This window comes from Mytilus trossulus, chromosome 6 (genome assembly GCF_036588685.1).
Source record: "Mytilus trossulus isolate FHL-02 chromosome 6, PNRI_Mtr1.1.1.hap1, whole genome shotgun sequence".
Taxonomy (NCBI): domain Eukaryota; kingdom Metazoa; phylum Mollusca; class Bivalvia; order Mytilida; family Mytilidae; genus Mytilus; species Mytilus trossulus.
Genome location: NC_086378.1, coordinates 69485269 through 69505784, shown reverse-complemented (window position 1 = coordinate 69505784; position 20516 = coordinate 69485269). Strand labels below are relative to the sequence as shown.

At 32.7% G+C, this 20516-nt stretch overlaps 1 protein-coding gene across 6 annotated transcripts in view; it reads left to right on the top strand.

Annotated features, from left to right (window-relative positions):
* The first annotated feature begins 213 nt into the window (after positions 1-213).
* LOC134721747 (protein MTSS 2-like) overlaps positions 214-20516 on the top strand; it is a 64258-nt gene continuing 43955 nt past the window's right edge. For all 6 annotated transcript variants that reach the window (XM_063584940.1, XM_063584937.1, XM_063584941.1 and 3 more), the window contains exons 1-2: positions 214-591; positions 19415-19476. In XM_063584940.1, the coding sequence (XP_063441010.1) occupies positions 496-591; positions 19415-19476 (158 nt within the window). In that variant the 5' untranslated portion in view covers positions 214-495. The remainder of the gene's footprint in view (positions 592-19414; positions 19477-20516) is intronic.

The following is a 20516-nucleotide window of genomic DNA, read 5'->3' as shown; positions in this document are numbered from 1 at the left end:
TTCGAATTCGCCTCCATTATCACGACCCGAGCGCGAACGTCACTGAAGACATCTTCAATTAACAGGTACTTTGTTTGTCAAACAATCGACGTTTTCATATTCGACCAGAATAAGAAAAGTAAAAGATGACATTTTTTATTTTTTTTTACTGCCAATCTTTTAAACCAATAGCCTTCGGATTGTGTTGTCACGTGATCACAGTCATAAATTGCCATCAGAGCGGAAATGATATCCGTTCGGTTAACACGCTTATGTTTGAGGACAACAATGACTGAAAAACTACCCTAAAACAGGATTAATTGTATATATTTCGATTTGTCCATTGGAATGGCGATTCCATTTTCCATATGGATTACTTAGGGCCTGTTATTGTGTGTATTTATTTCATTTCGGATTAGATTTTATTCACTTTCACTATCGATTTGCCTTGTTGTGATCGGAAGTGCTTTATTTTCAATATTCAAATACAGGAATATTATATGTAACAAAAGGAATATGTCCACAATGAGTCAACAGCAAATGGAGGGAGGCATGGATAAAGATTGTAGTGCTCTAGGAATGTTTTTTCAGACAATTATAAATGATATGAGGGTGAGTTTAGTTGTCATTTATAAGCTCTCATTATAATGAAAGACATGGCACCCCACCCCCACTTTTCTTGAGATATGATGGTTTTTATCGGTCAATATTTATTTTCTCTAAAGATATTTTTTATGCAGACGTCTCGGTATTGATTGTTAAAGAAATTAAAAAAAATGATATTATTTTAAAATGTTTGTTTTCCTTTACTAGGCTTTTAGCTAATATAAATTGGTGTTGTAGTATAGTGTCCAGGTCTTGCAAAGAATTTCCTGATGAGGGTGTGAAAGGCCTTTTATTGCCAATTGTCAGACGACCTCTTGTTGATACATTTAGCATTAAATGTGTTATAAAATGTTGGGGGAGGGGGGTTATGTTGCATATAAGGCACAAAATGTGCACCTGAATATAGGTATCTTGTTTTGTAACCCCCATTCACATAATGGTTACATTGGTTACATTGGTTACACCCATACAAACTATCATTGATTATTCACAACTTCTCCAGTTTATTTGTAACTTTCCTTCACCTAATGGTTACATTGGTTACACTGGTTACACACATGCAATTTCTGTTACCATGGCAACCCGGGCAACCCTTGCATGACCCGGGCAACCCTTGCATGACGAATCAGGTTGGTTACATTCATGGAGAATCAGGGGGAATTTGGTTACAATGGTTACATGCATGGGGAATCTGGTTACAATGGTTACATATATGGGGTATCTGGTTACAATGGTTACATGCATGGGGAATCTGGTTACAAAATGGTTACATAAATGGGAAATCAGGTTACAAAATGGGGAATCTGGTAACATGTACGGAGAATCTGGTTACAATGATTACATGCATGGGAAAGTTTGGTTACAATGGTTACATGCATGGGGTATCTGGTTACAATGGTTACATGCATGGAAAGTCGGGTTACAATGGTTACATACATGGGAAGTCGGGTTACAATGGTTACATACATGGGGAATCAGGTTACAATGGTTACATGCATGGGAAGTCGGGTTACAATGGTTACATACATGGGGAATCAGGTTACAATGGTTACATGCATGGAGAATTAGGTCACAATGGTTACATGCATGGAGAATCAGGTTACAATGGTTACATACATGGAGAATTAGGTTACAATGGTTACATACATGGAGAATCAGGTTACAATGGTTACATACATGGAGAATTAGGTTACAATGGTTACAGACATGGAGAATCAGCGGGTTACAAATGGTTACATGCATGGAGAATCAGGTTACAATGGTTACATGCATGGAGAATCAGGTTACAATGGTAACATGCATGAGAAAGTCAGGTTACATTGGTTACATGCATGGGGAATCAGGTTACAATGGTTACATGCATGGGAAAGTCAGGTTACAATGGTTACATACATGAAGAATTAGGTTACAATGGTTACATACATGGAGAATTAGGTTACAATGGTTACATACATGGAGAATTAGGTTATAATGGTTACATACATGGGGAATTAGGTTACAATGGTTACATACATGTAAAATCAGGATACAATGGTTACAATCTGTTACATACATGGGAAGTCAGATTACAATGGTTACACTACTTGTGACTATCTTTTTATTGGTGGCCATAAAACTATGTCCACCAGGATGGCTCTATGTGTCCATCATTTTACCCCCTGTTGCTAATTAATACACAAGGTATTCAAGGATAAAGGGAATTCATGTCTGCATTGAAGTGTTAAAATTACATAACTTTGATACAGGTAAAGTGTCTCAGGTAAAATATATGTGTTTGTCAAATTTAATTACTGTGATTATGATAAAAAAAAAATACAAAAAATTGAAATAAAAAAATCAGTTGAACCAGAGACATTTGAAACAGAGTGTTTAATCTATAATTCTATCAATTCATATAAATGTTATTTTTTACATGTACTTTTTGACACCTGAAGATTAAATGAATGTCATCTTCATATGATAATACAAACTTTCACAATGCCTGTCTTTTTCTATTGAAAAGGTGTTTCTAAAATTAATTTTCCAAAATCAAAATTGTTTATATTTAGCATGCTTAGAGAGACTGATCTGCATTCAATGTTGTTTAACAAATGTTTGAGATAATATTTTTAGGACTTATTTTTAATAAAATTTAGGCAATTCATTATTTCTCTATTGAATAAATATATTCAACATATATTTATTACGCATACATGGCATATTTTCATAATTGATTTATTAATTATTACAGCAAAATTTTATAATATTTTTTATTGTCATATAACTGAGACTGACTACTAGCATGATGGGTGTGTCTAAACACTGCTTAGGAGTCCTTAGTGCACCAAGGACTAAGGACTCCTTAGCAGTGTTCAGACGCATCCTAAGTGCACTAAGGACTAAATGGGGTGCTGTTACATGTATTTTTTTTCATATTATGGTAAAAATTAATATTTAATGCATAAATTACAAATTTTATAGAAAAATAATCATAAATAAACGAAATATTCAACATTATTTAGACATTGGTTAGCACACATTAGCTTTAATGTGTTTTGTACCCGTATCTCTATACAATTTATTTTTACTTGCAAGTGTGCTTTAATGTGATAACAGGCGACGATGGACATGAGTTTGAATAGACTGCAATGGAGCTGAAACACTTTCGCTTGTTTCTTGTGGTGCACTTTTCAAAATTTATTTTAATATATTAAGACATTAAGCAATGTAAGAAGAAAAAAAGATTTAAAGAAGTTGTAGTTGAGAATATTTCTGTCGGCTTTTTCATTTTTTTCATGTGATATATTTAGGTTAATATATTCAAATAATAATATAATAAAATCATATTGTATTACAAAAAAAGTATTTACACATCATGTAGTAAAGGCATATTTTTAAGGCATTCATACGAAGGCAAGCATTCTCTTTCTCTGTCAAAATTATATTTTTAGCTCTAAATTAACACATACTGAATTTTTTTCGTAATACTGTACTAAAAACTGTGGAACATTTACAAAAAAATAATTTGTCTCTTTTATATATTTGAAAATGAAACTTAATCTGACTAAAAAATGGGGAAATGATTTTTTCAACTTCTTTTATACTTTTAGAAGAAGAAAAAAATGTCTAACATATACAAACAAATAAGTATTGTATGAAGCCTTTGTAAACAGGGTTCAGTTCAATATTGTAGCAGCTACGTAGCTGCTACAATATTGAACTCAATCCTGATATCAAACTGGTCAAAAACTAGTGATTCTGATAAACCCCAAGGACGCCAAATGATTTTTTTTCTGAATTCAATTGCAATTTTTAGTGAAACCATTTGTACATACACGCAACTTTGTGGAAATCAAAATGAAAACAAACACTTATCAATATATCTATTTTTTATGTCTACGTATCTCTTACATAACAAGCTGACCACGCTCTAACTTATTAGTCAGTTAGTTGGCGCACATCACAGTCGTGCACCTGTGACAAATGACTGACAGGAAAGAAGTAAAACAAAAACTAAATTATTGTTTTTTTCATCATTTTTAATAAGAACAACACATTTAATTGTATAAATCTTTTTCGATAAAATTGTTTATTACTTAAAATAAAAAAGATTATGATTGTTTAATCAGTTGTTATGTCATTTGGGGTACGTGTCAAACAGTTCATTGATTTTCGGCATATCAAAGAAAAATCATGTTGAATTTCTTGTCTATTTATGATTATTTTTCTATAAAATTTGAAATTTATGCATTAAACATTGTTAAATAACAATCTCTAACATAATATGTAAAAAGAATACACACAACAGCACTCCTTTTAGTCCTTAGTGGCAATGTATAGTCGTTAGTGCACTAAGGAGCCCTTATCAGTGTTTAGACGGCAGCAGTCGTTTGCGCTAATTACTGTTTTTTAGGGATATCATTTGCACCAAAATTTGCTGAATATTTAATAAAGATTTGCCAATAGAGAAGAAAATAGAAGCTTTTGCTGATTATGTTTTAGCCAAATATGTTGTTGACACAGTGCTTTGTTCCGACATTGAGACAACTCTCCACAAGAGACCAAATAACACAAAAATTAACAACCATAGCTCAGTCTTCAAGAATGAGCAAAGCTCGCACCAATTAGTCGAACTAACTATAAAATTCAGTTGAAAACGTCTTATCTCATCAGATGGATGCAAATAGAAAGTACTACCCAATGGACCTGGTCAGGTACTTGTATATCCAAACAACAAAAAGACACATTAGTTCAGCCTCTGAGAAAACTTGCAGTTACTGATAGCTAGTTCAAAGCCACTTACAACAAATACATATCATGCCTCTTTAGGCTAAATTCTTGTTACCCTATTTTATGGATTTTCTCCAAACTTTGTAGAGTGCCAGAATGGAAGTTATTAATTATATTATTTTTGATGATTTTTAAAGTTTAGTTCATTGTTCAATTAAAATATTCGTTAATAAACCTTTTCATTCCCCCAATTTTTTTTTAATAAATAATAATAAAAAATATGTTTTCATTTTCTTTCTTTCTTTAAATTCATAATAATTCAAACCCTTTTTGCTTTTTTTCTTTTCTTAAAATGTGGCAATTTCACCAAGTTCACTAATTATTTTTACAGTTAAATACTTATAAAAACACCTATTGTTATTATAAAAACATCCATCGAAATATTTTTGTTGGCATTCAAGGAATAGGTAAAATATAAAATGTTGGCATTCGAGGAAGACACCAAGTCAAGAATTACCATCATGACCATTAATTATTCAATTCTTTATTGGATATGATCAGTGTGTATATGTGTCTGATATGGTTGATTGCACATGATAATTTGCAATTTGCTCAAAGTCGTCAGGGTCATCAGTCATGTGAAATGTGCTGTTTAAAAAGTCATTTAATTGCTAAGTCATAATATCTGTTAATACCAAACTTTATTTATGGTACGTTTTATATGCTCATCTTTTCTTACATCACATAATAGAATAGAACAAGGACGTATATTAGACTTCATTGAATAGAATAAAATAGATTATTCCATATTGATAAAATATAAGTAGGTTTTTCTATATGAATGGGATTTTGAATAAATAAGCATATTCACCTGCGGAAAAAGGATATTCACTGCGCAAAACCTCGCGTGCTTTTACGTGTATAATTTTGTCGGTAAAAAAAGTTTGATGTACAATTGGTTTTGGTAAATATTTCCATTACATTAATTTCTCTCGGAATATGGAATAAAACATTTACTGTCTTTTGTCTCGGTAAATGTGTGGTTTTATTGACTTTTGAAAAACTGATATTCACTTCGGCCGTTGGCCTCAGTGAATATCAGTTTTTCAAAAGTCAATAAAACCACACATTTACCTCACCAAAAGACAGTAATTGTATAATATTGCATGGCCAATTAGTGGCATAAAATCAGATACAATTGATTTACAACAATAATAGTCACTTGTAAATATATATTTAGTAATTTTATCAGCATTGGTAAGAATCAGAGCCAAAAACCACATATATATTGTGAATAAAAGAATAAAATTACATTATATCAGAGACATATAATACATTATGTATTATATGTCTCTGATTATATGCATGCATTCTCAAATCATTTTCTTGACTTAGTGTCAATATTCATGCCTGATCTCCTTATTAATTCAAAACAGTCACAAATATAACAGAAATAAATTTTTCTTGGGTCAAGATCATGCATCTAGAGGCTGAGCCATAAAAATTTATAAGATTTATTTAATTTTTTTAAATTATAACAATTGTGAGAAATGTATTGACAAACATCTTCCCTATGAATATTATAAAGAGTACATTGTAACTAGAAATGAAGCTCATCTTCAACTTTACCAAGTGAGCAATTTGAACAATGACACCAGCAGGGGATTCAGAATTTTTCAAAAAGGGGGGCCCCTGACTGACCTAAGGGGACCCCGCTCCAGTCATGCTACAGTGATTCCCTATATAATCAACCATTTTTTTCTCTCACAAAAGGGAAGGGCGGGCCCTCCTTGATCTGCCTTATTTTTATTTGGACACTCAGATCTTTCTATATGTTTTCAAATATGTCATATATATGCACACTGTGCTTCTAAAACACTGATTTGTGGTCATAAGTTTTAAAACTTTTGTTTCCGGTGCACCAAAGACAAGTACTTTGCTATTTTGTAAGCACCAAATACCACCAAAAGATTTTCAAGTCCCATCATGTTTAAGTCCCAGTTTATTTAAGGATTTGTATAGTTTAAGGTTTATTCTAACAAGTTAAAAAAATATTCCTGTGACTTTCTTCTTTCCTACATTCTTAAAGGAGATCGCATTCATAATGCTATGAAATGATTCAATGCAGTCTTATTTACCTTCATTATTTTAACCAGACATATATAATACATTATAATCTCTGTTCCATGATATTAAAACAATTAAATTTTCATTTTCATTTGGTGGGAACTTTATGTAAACTATATTTTTATTCGTTTATTTTAGAAAATCAAGCCCAAAAATTAATAAATAATAATAAAGACATAAAAATAAAGTTCTATGACAGGTAGACAAAGACATAGATTATCTTATCAACCACTTCTTCAACAATCTGTTTATTCTTGTTGAATTTTACATGACTTGTGTGTATCATGTTTATAGTTCTGATATATACAAATTTTAAATTTCATTATAATGTCTTAAGTTGACAGATTCTAAATCTGACATTTTGCTAGTTACACATTTTACATGTATGTTAAATTTTCAATATATAAAGGGCAGGGTTTTACATTTTAGGTCTAACCTTTTTTTTTAGGGTTTATTTAAATACTAAGTTATTTGTCAATATATATACATGAATACACCGTCACACACTTTTATTTATAATTCAAGAATTCTGATATTATATTTATTTTTCAAACATGTCTTCTTTCTTTACCTTTAAACATGTTGAAGAAATTTACAACTTTCCAATTGAAACAAATAATTATATAGATATATGCCATGCAAATATGAAATATGAAATAACAGAGACATATAATGCATATGTAATATGTCTCTAGAATAGACAATACGCAAGATGTTAACATTTATAAATTAGGTATTAATCTGAGTTTGAATTAAAAGTAATTAACAGGATTAAGATTGTAAGTTATACCCAGAGTTTAAATTATATGTAATAAACAGAGTTTGGATTGTGAGTTGTAAACACATGATAAAGTTAATATTACATTGGGGAAGATGTTTATTGATTCATTAAATTTGAGGCAAGTTTTAAAAATGGAATAGCATAATATAATAAAGTTAAACTAAAATAAAGAGTAGAAGATGTTGTTTGTATTTTTTTTTACTGTTCAAGATTAACAACCAGCATATTATTTTATTTTTTTGGATTGTCATTGTCAACACACAGAGAAAAAAAATGTAGGACAGTAAGTCACAGGACAAAATCTCACAGACTAAAAGTCACAAATCATTTTTTCTGATTATTTTCTTTGAATAATAACTGATTATTTCTACAAAAATATTTTTGTATTTTTCTTGAACTATTATATATTTACCAACTTTGTAAACAAATTTATCAAAAAAATATAACAGATGATCAAATAATTGTTTAAAAAAACAAAATGTTAAAGTAGTTTGTCACTAAATAATAAATTAAATGGTATCATGGTGCCAAGAAATATATCTTTAGCATGATTGAAATTAAATAAGTCTTGACTTTTCAAGTATAATGACACATTTCCTAAACTTTAATATGAATATATGTATTAAAAAGTAAATATTTCAAGATATTTGTCTTTTATATTTAAACAATTGTCAATAAATTATTTGTGACTTTTTGTCCTACCAAATTAGTGATTGCATGTCCTGTGAATTTTTGTCCTGTGACTTTGTCCGTTTACAAAAAAAACACACCATCATAATCACTTAAAATTCGTGAATTCAGATAAAACAATTATTTAAAAGAATAATCCCAGGCTGAATGTTATATTAAAGTAATTGATCTTGACGTGAACATTAACAAAGTCCTGCTTGTAGTGGAGTTTAATGACCTTGACTAAGTTGGTCCTGAAACTACTGGGTCCTGAAACTACTGTGTTATAGTAGTCTCTGAGGTCTGTTGCAGAAAAAAATAAATTTATTTTACTCACAGAAGACACCAAGTCAGTTTAGATACTTGTACATGCATATCCAGACATTTTCAAACAGATTTATCATAAAGTATAAATGTGTCGGGACAACAACAGACTTTTAAGTTATGACCTTGAAAAGTCCATTCATAGTATGTTGAGACAAACTCATACCCAGTCTTCCAATTGTGATATAGAACCTTGTGTTACAATTTCAGAGAGATCCATACACTAACACACAAGTTGTGGTTCCTTGAAACTACAATATAAATGCTTGTTTTTGGTCCCCTTTTTGGTCTCTTATTTCTTAACCTTTGGTACCACAAACCCCAAAATCAATCCAAACTTTCTCTTTGTGGTATTGAACATTCTAGTAAAATTTTATAGAGATGCATTCATCAAACCTTTTTGTCTTAAAAACCAAATGTGTCTTTGGGCAACACAGACGACATCATTCTCCATGCGTGTAACCATTGTAACCAGATTCCCCATGCATGTAACCATTGTAACCTGATTCCCCATGTATGTAACCATTGTAACCTAATTCTCCAAGCGTGTAACCATTGTAACCTAATTCTCCATGCATGTGACCATTGTAACCTGATTCCCCATGTATGTAACCATTGTAACCTAATTCTCCATGCATGTAACCATTGTAACCTGATTTTCCCATGCATGTGACCATTGTAACCTGATTTTCCCATGCATGTGACCATTGTAACCTGATTCCCCATGTATGTAACCATTGTAACCTGATTCCCCATGTATGTAACCATTGTAACCTGATTCCCCCATGTATGTAACCATTGTAACCTGATTTTCCCATGCATGTAACCATTGTAACCTGATTCCCCATGTATGTAACCATTGTAACCTAATTTTCCATGCGTGTAACCATTGTAACCAGATTCCCCATGCATGTAACCATTGTAACCTAATTCTCCATGCGTGTAACCATTGTAACCAGAATCCCCATGTATGTAACCATTGTAACCTAATTCTCCATGCGTGTAACCATTGTAACCAGATTCCCCATGCGTGTAACCATTGTAACCTGATTCCCCATGTATGTAACCATTGTAACCAGATTCCCCATGTATGTAACCCTTGTAACCTAATTCTCCATGCGTGTAACCATTGTAACCAGATTCCCCATGTATGTAACCATTGTAACCTGATTCCCCCATGCATGTAACCATTGTAACCTAATTCTCCATGCGTGTAACCATTGTAACCTAATTCTCCATGCGTGTAACCATTGTAACCAGATTCCCTATGCATGTAACCATTGTAACCAGATTCCCCATGCATGTAACCATTGTAACCTGATTCCCCATGTATGTAACCATTGTAACCTAATTCTCCAAGCGTGTAACCATTGTAACCTATTTCTCCATGCATGTAACCATTGTAACCTGATTTTCCATGCGTGTAACCATTGTAACCTGATTTTCCCATGTATGTAACCATAATGTAACCTGATTTTCCCATGCATGTAACCATTGTAACCCGATTCCCCATGTATGTAACCTCTGTAACCTAATTCTCCATGCGTGTAACCATTGTAACCTGATTCTCCATGTATGTAACCATTGTAACCTAATTCTCCATGCGTGTAACCATTGTAACCTGATTCTCCATGTATGTAACCATTGTAACCTAAGTCTCCATGTATGTAACCATTGTAACCTGATTCTCCTATGTATGTAACCATTGTAACCTGATTTTCCCATGCATGTAACCATTGTAACCTGATTCCCCATGTATGTAACCATTGTAACCTGATTCCCCCATGTATGTAACCATTGTAACCTGATTTTCCCATGCAAGTAACCATTGTAACCTGATTCCCCATGTATGTAACCATTGTAACCTAATTCTCCATGCGTGTAACCATTGTAACCAGAATCCCCATGTATGTAACCATTGTAACCTAATTCTCCATGCGTGTAACCATTGTAACCAGATTCCCCATGCGTGTAACCATTGTAACCTGATTCCCCATGTATGTAACCATTGTAACCAGATTCCCCATGTATGTAACCCTTGTAACCTAATTCTCCATGCATGTAACCATTGTAACCTAATTCTCCATGCATGTAACCTTTGTAACCAGATTCCCCATGCATGTAACCATTGTAACCTGATTCCCAATGTATGTAACCATTGTAACCAGATTTTCCCATGCATGTAACCATTGTAACCTGATTCCCCATGTATGTAACCATTGTAACCTGATTCCCCCATGTATGTAACCATTGTAACCTGATTTTCCCATGCATGTAACCATTGTAACCTGATTCCCCATGAATGTAACCATTGTAACCTAATTCTCCATGCGTGTAACCATTGTAACCTGAATCCCCATGTATGTAACCATTGTAACCTAATTCTCCATGCGTGTAACCATTGTAACCAGATGCCCCATGCATGTAACCATTGTAACCTAATTCTCCATGTGTGTAACCATTGTAACCAGAATCCCCATGTATGTAACCATTGTAACCTAATTCTCCATGCGTGTAACCATTGTAACCAGATTCCCCATGCGTGTAACCATTGTAACCTGATTCTCCGTGTATGTAACCATTGTAACCAGATTCCCAATGTATGTAACCCTTGTAACCTAATTCTCCATGCGTGTAACCATTGTAACCAGATTCCCCATGTATGTAACCATTGTAACCTGATTCCCCCATGCATGTAACCATTGTAACCTAATTCTCCATGTGTGTAACCATTGTAACCTAATTCTCCATGCGTGTAACCATTGTAACCAGATTCCCTATGCATGTAACCATTGTAACCAGATTCCCCATGCATGTAACCATTGTAACCTGATTCCCCATGTATGTAACCATTGTAACCTAATTCTCCAAGTGTGTAACCATTGTAACCTATTTCTCCATGCATGTAACCATTGTAACCTGATTTTCCATGCGTGTAACCATTGTAACCTGATTCTCCATGCATGTAACCATTGTAACCTGATTTTCCCATGTATGTAACCATTGTAACCTGATTTTCCCATGCATGTAACCATTGTAACCTAATTCTCCATGCGTGTTACCATTGTAACCTAATTCTCCATGCGTGTTACCATTGTAACCTGATTCTCCATGTATGTAACCATTGTAACCTAATTCTCCATGCGTGTAACCATTGTAACCTAATTCTCCATGCGTGTAACCATTGTAACCTGATTCTCCATGTATGTAACCATTGTAACCTAAGTCTCCATGTATGTAACCATTGTAACCTGATTCTCCTATGTATGTAACCATTGTAACCTGATTTTCCCATGCATGTAACCATTGTAACCTGATTCCCCATGTATGTAACCATTGTAACCTGATTCCCCCATGTATGTAACCATTGTAACCTGATTTTCCCATGCAAGTAACCATTGTAACCTGATTCCCCATGCATGTAACCATTGTAACCTGATTCTCCATGCGTGTAACCATTGTAACCAGATTCCCCATGCATGTAACCATTGTAACCTAATTCTCCATGCGTGTAACCATTGTAACCAGAATCCCCATGCGTGTAACCATTGTAACCTAATTCTCCATGCGTGTAACCATTGTAACCAGATTCCCCATGCGTGTAACCATTGTAACCTGATTCCCCATGTATGTAACCATTGTAACCAGAATCCCCATGCGTGTAACCATTGTAACCTAATTCTCCTTGTATGTAACCATTGTAACCAGATTCCCCATGCATGTAACCATTGTAACCTAATTCTCCATGCATGTAACCATTGTAACCTAATTCTCCATGCATGTAACCTTTGTAACCTGATTCCCCATGTATGTAACCATTGTAACCTGATTCCCCCATGTATGTAACCATTGTAACCTGATTTTCCCATGCATGTAACCATTGTAACCTGATTCCCCATGAATGTAACCATTGTAACCTAATTCTCCATGCGTGTAACCATTGTAACCGGAATCCCCATGTATGTAACCATTGTAACCAGATTCCCCATGCATGTAACCATTGTAACCCGATTCCCCATGTATGTAACCATTGTAACCTGATTCCCCCATGCATGTAACCATTGTAACCCAACTTTCCCATGTATGTAACCATTATAACGTGATTCTCCATGCATGTAACCATTGTAACCAGTCTTTCCCATGCATGTAACCATTGTAAACTGATTCTCCATGCATGTAACCATTTTAACCCAACTTTCCCATGTGTGTAACCATTGTTACTGATTTCTCGATGCATGTTGCACTGTAACCCAATTCTGCATGTATGTAACCAGTGTAACCTGATTTCCCATGCATGTAACCATTGTAACCCAACTTTCCCATGTATGTAACCATTATAACGTGATTCTCCATGCATGTAACCATTGTAACCAGTCTTTCCCATGCATGTAACCATTGTAAACTGATTCTCCATGCATGTAACCATTTTAACCCAACTTTCCCATGTGTGTAGCCATTGTTACTGATTTCTCCATGCATGTTGCACTGTAACCCAATTCTGCATGTATGTAACCAGTGTAACCTGATTCCCCATGTATGTAACCATTGTAACCTGATTCCCCCATGTATGTAACCATTGTAACCTGATTTTCCCATGCATGTAACCATTGTAACCTGATTTCCCCATGCATGTAACCATTGTAACCTAATTCTCCATGCGTGTTACCATTGTAACCTAATTCTCCATGTATGTAACCATTGTAACCAGATTCCCCATGCATGTAACCATTGTAACCCGATTCCCCATGTATGTAACCATTGTAACCTGATTCCCCCATGCATGTAACCATTGTAACCCAACTTTCCCATGTATGTAACCATTATAACGTGATTCTCCATGCATGTAACCATTGTAACCAGTCTTTCCCATGCATGTAACCATTGTAAACTGATTCTCCATGCATGTAACAATTTTAACCCAACTTTCCCATGTGTGTAACCATTGTTACTGATTTCTCCATGCATGTTGCACTGTAACCCAATTCTGCATGTATGTAACCAGTGTAACCTGATTTCCCATGCATGTAACCATTGTAACCAGACTTTCACAGGCTGGTTACAAATTTTACTGGATTCCCCATGGACAGCCATTCATGTACAGTTTGCAACAGATAAAGCCAGCATTGCATATCAGTTACTAAAGGTCCATGTGTGTAACCAATGTAACCAATGTAACCATTGCTTCAATGGGGGTAACAAAACAAGATACCTATATTCAGGTGCACATTTTGTGCCATATCTATTATGTTGAGCCGTAAGCCTGTTTAAGGTCTTTAAACATTTTGTTTTGTTATAAATTAAAGTGTTAGTTCCAATTCGCTCGTTTGAATAGTTTCACATTTTACATGACAGGGTCTTCTACAGAGGACTATATGATATGTGTTTTCCTCATTGTTGAAGCCTTATATAGTGGACTACATCCATATTTTACCTCTGACAGATTGTAGTCTCATTGTCAATCATATCACATCTCATTATTTGTTATGATATTGGCACATTCCTGTGAGATTGGATAAGTGTAAGATTTTCACTTGGATGATTCCTTTTAAAATCTTTTCAATTTCTTAGTGCTGAGAAAAGTGCATGTTTGAATCGATTGATATGAGGTTGAAAGAACACAGATCATATAGAATTAAATTTCCTGTTTAGCAAATATTAATAAATTTATAAAGTCTTGCATGTTACATTGTACAATGTACATGTATGTTAAACGGGGAAATTTTGTTTTTTTAACTAATTTACTAACAATTAATAAACCAGCAATTATTAATAATTTGTAAATCTAAATTACATGCATTTTATTATGCATACATGAAATAAATTAATAAAAATATAAATTTGTGCCATGAACAATTTCTTCACAGTAATTACAATATAATTTGTTCCTTAGTTCCTTACAATACATTTTGTTCATGTGTATTTTTGTTGTAACAAAATTATTAAGGTCCTGAGAAAAAATTATTTATATAGAATATTCGTGCTCTTTTCTTTTTTTCTTTTTTCGTTATCTACTTTAATATTCTTAGTACAGCAGGTTAATAATCTATTTCACCCACAGTCAGTTGTAAATTGATTTCAACCATGAAATTCTGTCACCAAATCCTATTATTAAAAAGTTATTTCATCCACAGAAATAACTCATGCACAAACAGATTTAAAATATTTATTTTGTAAACATAACAAAAAGATGAAAAATTTGATAACAAGAAACCCTCTCAATATGTATGTATTTGTTAAAAGTTAACCAAAAAATAATGATAGGTCAGAGATCGCTTGTGAACCCTTAAGATAACATTCTCTGAACAGCTGGATAGAAATATCATCTGTGTGTGCTGAGTCATATGTCTGCATGTGTTGTAAGAAAATAGGCTTTCAAACAAAAAACTTTCTAACTGACAATTAGAAAATTATGTACACATCATACACATATATATTGGATTTTAAATTTGATGAATATTCATGACAACAATTGTATAAAATGATTTTTATTTTCCATGTCAATGACAAATAACTTTTACAATTTAAATTAATTTAGTCAAAAGTAGATTCGAAAAATAATTTGTTAAATTTCTCATGCTTTAAAGAATGAAATGCAGCAGGGCATGCGCAGGCACAGCAATTTTTCTAAAAAAATATATATTGGTATTTTATTTGCCAAAGATAATTTCCTGTGAGGGAAGGGGAGTATTTTTTTCTGGACATAGTTTTGAATTGAAAACTTTGAACTTCAAATTAAGTTTGAATGCATCCGTAATATCCCCGACAACTTGTTCATTTCAATCAGAAATTCCTTGTTCATATAGGACAGGTATCAGAAAAAGGTGACAAGATACCTTTCTATCTCACTTAGGGTCAAAATTTATTGACATTCATATGTAACTAATTATAACTGACCAGTCCAAACATCTTTATCAAATTTGGTGCTGAGAAAGGCCTGGGGTGACATCTCATCAATAATGAATTACAGGATAGATTCCTTTGACCACTCTGATCCTTGTCAATTTTAGACCTTGATCAATCATAGATGAATGATAACAAGCTATAGATAATCTTTATTACAACGTAAAGAAAAATCAGTCATTCATGGTCAAGATGAATATCATGAGGGTATTGGCATGGTTGATTGACCTCACTGTTTATTGCATTACAATCTCAATTTTCAACTTACATGTACTATACATGTATATCTTACAGTTTGTATTATCAAATTTCAGGTAATCTTGACACTGGTCAAGATCACAACAAATCAACTGTACATTGTATATATTTCTATGTACATGTAAAAGAAATACCCAACATTTTCTATAATACCAAAAAAATTATATAAGGTAATATTTTGCCATAGACCCCCATTGTATTTAACAAAAAGTAAGACTGACCTAGGCCTAAATTTATTTACATGTAGTTGTTGATGAAGTATTGCTGTTTTGTATAAATGTTAATTTATGTGTTTGGGATTTGATGCTTCAGAATTTTGTGAACAGAGAAATTCCATTTACTATGTACATAATACATGTTCATGATTTTCTTTACTGTTTAGTGATTGATTCTAAAGAATTAACTTTTTTATGCCTGAATACAAAATGTATGACAGGTAACACCTCTTCAAAGACAAATTAATTTTGTGACCTTTTGTTCTAGGTTCATGATCAAGGTTATGACTCATTTATTGATTTAGTACTATTGTAACCTTTTGCCTGAAAGTCCTTCACATAAATACTTCTAGTACAACAACTTCAAGTGTATTTTTGTCATATTTATAGGTTATTTTCATGCTTTAATATACCTCCCCCTGTTTCTCCATGTAGATATCCTGTTTACCAGAATAACTTTCAAAATTTCAATTAAGATGCATAATTATAAAAGAATACAAATGTTTATGTATATATACTTATATGAGGAAACTAAACACATTACAACATAAACCATTCATAAGCCCATGACACAGTAGAAGAATGCTTATATAGGGGTCATGTTTATGGATCATCTCGGGGGGGGGGGGGGGGGGGAGGGGGGATTGTACTCTAATTTAAAAATAATACATGAACTTTTTCTAAACTACAAATATTCAGGGCTTACAAAATGATAGAAAGTGATAACTGACAATACATGTAAGGATGATGTTTATTATAAACCAGGTGGTCAGTCTGGTTATGTAATATAACTGGTCCTGTTTGCATTTAGCAGGTGAATACACATTATTGTTTATTCTTACATGATAATTACACATATGCCTGAAAGACAACATTAAACAGTCTGCCAACATTTGTTTATTTACATAAATAACATTAAGATACAGATTTTTATTGAGTTAAATACTGATTTGTTTAGTCTTAAAAACTTTCAGAATGGACAGATTATTAGTGTAATGCCAGGTTAAAACTATGGGTGGTCTTCTTACCATTCATACAGGTAAAAATAATCAAGGGTCGTTAGTTCACCTGCTCTAATTAATAGGAACTAAAAGGTGTATTATTTTGATTATACCTATACAAATATATGGCTATTGATATGATATACAGGTATATGTTTATTATTATTGCTGTATGATGATAAGATACTCTTTAGAATCTCCGTAAATCAAAATATCTCTAAGGTTGATATCAAAGGGAGGGAAGTTAAACAAGGTCACGGCAGCTAAAAATAGATTGACGATGAATCATGATGCTGAGCCTAATGGGTGGATACATGTATAACAGAAGCATGTTATATGCGCTCCGATTAACCTACACCTACAGATCTACATGTATAGACATTCTCTAAAGACAGCTACAAATGGTCATTCTTTCCGCAAACAATCATTCAATGGAACATGTTGCCACAAGTTGTGGTAGCAAGTCAAACCATTGAAATTTACAGAGATCAGTTGACACCAACTGTTCTCCACAATATAATTTAATTCTATAAATAACAATGTACATATTTTTTAATCACTTGTTGTTTTCTTTCATGTAAATATCACCAAGTATTCTACTAAGTTAAAGATAAGTTTTTGTTCATATTTTTTTAATCATATACTCCGCGCATGCAACAGTTCGTAATCTTCAATAATAATGAAGCTGTAACTGTATATCAGAAGAAGAAGAATATATATACACCCTTTTCCTAAAGTAATTAAAATGAAACCTCAATACTCCCTCACTATTTTATGCTTGGTTAAAGATTTAAAATAAATGTGTGGATACTAAGGCAACATAATTCTGCTGTTTTAATTTTTTGATCAGAGAACCAGAATAGTGATTTCCCAGGTAATTTAAAGAGATACTGGCTGCTTGGTGGGGTTGCTACATTGTATCTCCTTGATTTGAATATATATCCCATTTTCATTCTCAATTTTATCAATTATCCATTGTCATTTATCAATGAAGTACTGTCATTTTTCAATGGAATGCATACCGAGAGTACCAATGCAAGTACAAAATTTACTACCAACACAACTGACCCTTGCATTTTCAATCCTTGAACAAATATCGCTACATCCTATTTACTTGTATTGTCTCCTTAACCAAACTACACATGCTAAAGCTCACTTACATAACATTCTGGACATAATGAAAATTGTCTGTGTCTGAAAAATGTACAGAGTGCTTTATAGAACTAACAGCTCTGGTGTACCATTTCAGCAGATTTATACACAGTCATTGTTCCCTCAAAATTATAAATAGATTTGAGTGCATTCACCTGTGTAAATGATACTAGGGTACTTGAATTTCATAGGAGGATCCTTATAAGACACACTTCATATGAATATTGTTTTATCTCACATCAAACATCATAGGTTGTCTTAGTGCAAGTTATTTTACAAAGGTCTTTGTTTGAAAACCTAAGATAATCATTTACTCTTTAAAAAAAATGGTCTAGAAGTACAATATTGTGTAAATACTTATAGATTATTGTTGATAGTCTCAACAAGATTGGTTTTCTCGCTTGAGCCAGTACGGCGAAAGCGAGAAAAGCAATAGAGTTGAGATGACCAATGATAATCTGTTTATCACTATTTTACCTCTGACGAGGTTGTCAATTTTATTAGCAACGCCAGGTGCCTCCTTAGTTGATAACAAAAATTTTCCATCTCAAGCGAGTAGCATGATATGAAAAAGTATCACAAAAAAAAAGATCACAGGAAAAATGCACAAAATATCGATAATTACTGACATACATACATGTACATATAAATTATAGAAGTTAAACATTATCAGTTTTTTCTCAATTTCTGATGCTATATACAAAATAAACAGTATTTATAGCTTATTTTTAGGGGATCAGCTGGATCAGACAAGGTTAAAGTCTTTCTTCTCAGAGAACATGTACAGTATAAACATGCATATCAACATCAATGTACTTTATACACAAAATGTATGTCACTCATACACATCCAAAACATTTAGACATACTATGTATGATATAGTTATTCTAACCACATACACAATTTTAGACCATCCAAAATTTGAAAAATAAGGGCAATAAATGTTACGTTAACTGCAGTATAAAAAAGAAGATGTGGTATGATTGCCAATGAATCAATTCTTTGACACAAAAGACCTAAAGACACAAAAATTAACAACTACATGTATATATATAGGTCACCCTAAAGCCTAGACAATGAAAGGTATATCTTTGTCCTGAACTTTGCCTGTCTCTGTTCTTGCATTGTGGACTTCAGATTTTGTGAATTTATTAACCATTAAATAAAACCTTTTATCATGTTTATCATTTCAGGGTAGTTCAGTTATATGGGAAGATTTTACAAGTAAAGCAGCCAAACTTCATTCCTCTCTTAAGTAAGTGTAATAATTAAGGAATTTTGAAATAACCTGCACCAGACATATTAGATGATGATGCAAATGCATTGCAATCCAATGGCAAATGTAACATGCACACCAAGACCCCAGATTGGCCCAGAATACCTGTATTTTAATGTGATATACATAGATGTATAAACCAAGCTTTAGCAAGATTCACAATGTAACAGTCTGCAGGAAGATACATGCATACATGTACAAACATGTATGTATGTCACAGTATGGAGACACATTAAATCAAAATTAGATGTGGAAAATACCCATTTTACCTGAAAATTATATCAATATATGGCTCAACTTCCCAATTTAATGAAATATAGGAAGAGAAGATTATTAACCAGCTGGAAGCTGTCATAAATCTATAACTCTTAATAAAAATCATTGAAATAACAATGAATTTTAGCCATATTATTAAAAGCCAAGACAATTTGAAAGAAAAGGTTTCAATTTTGTTACAAAGTAGCACTTGATAATCCTCTAGGAGATTGAGTGAGATATTTACAATAATGCTAAGAAGCCTTTTACATTTTCTACATCGATTTCTTTAGACTGTATGAGGAATTGCCTTCTGTAATCTAGTGTGTTGTACATCAAACAGTGTGATTACTGTAGGCATTAACTATGGGGGACCTTTTAAATATTTTTAGGACATTAAAACATAAACTTAAAATGAAGAAAACATGTTATTGTAAAAACATTGATACTATCTTAACTTTAAATGTTAAAATGCGTTTTAAATCTACATGTGTATATCAACAAATAAAATCAAATAGCTTTTCTCACAAGTTATGAAATACATAGAGAATTTATTTTAGAAGACGTAATTGTGCAAATTGTATTTCAAGGTTAAAACTAATGCTTTTATTAAAACATTTTTACATCAAAATTTTAATATAACATGATGTTAAGGATTTAAGAAATGTTGCACTGTGAAACCTTACCCATGTTACTAATACTTAAAGGTTTAAGTTTGAAACTAATGTAAATGTAAATATTATATCATTTGGTCTTAGCTTTTG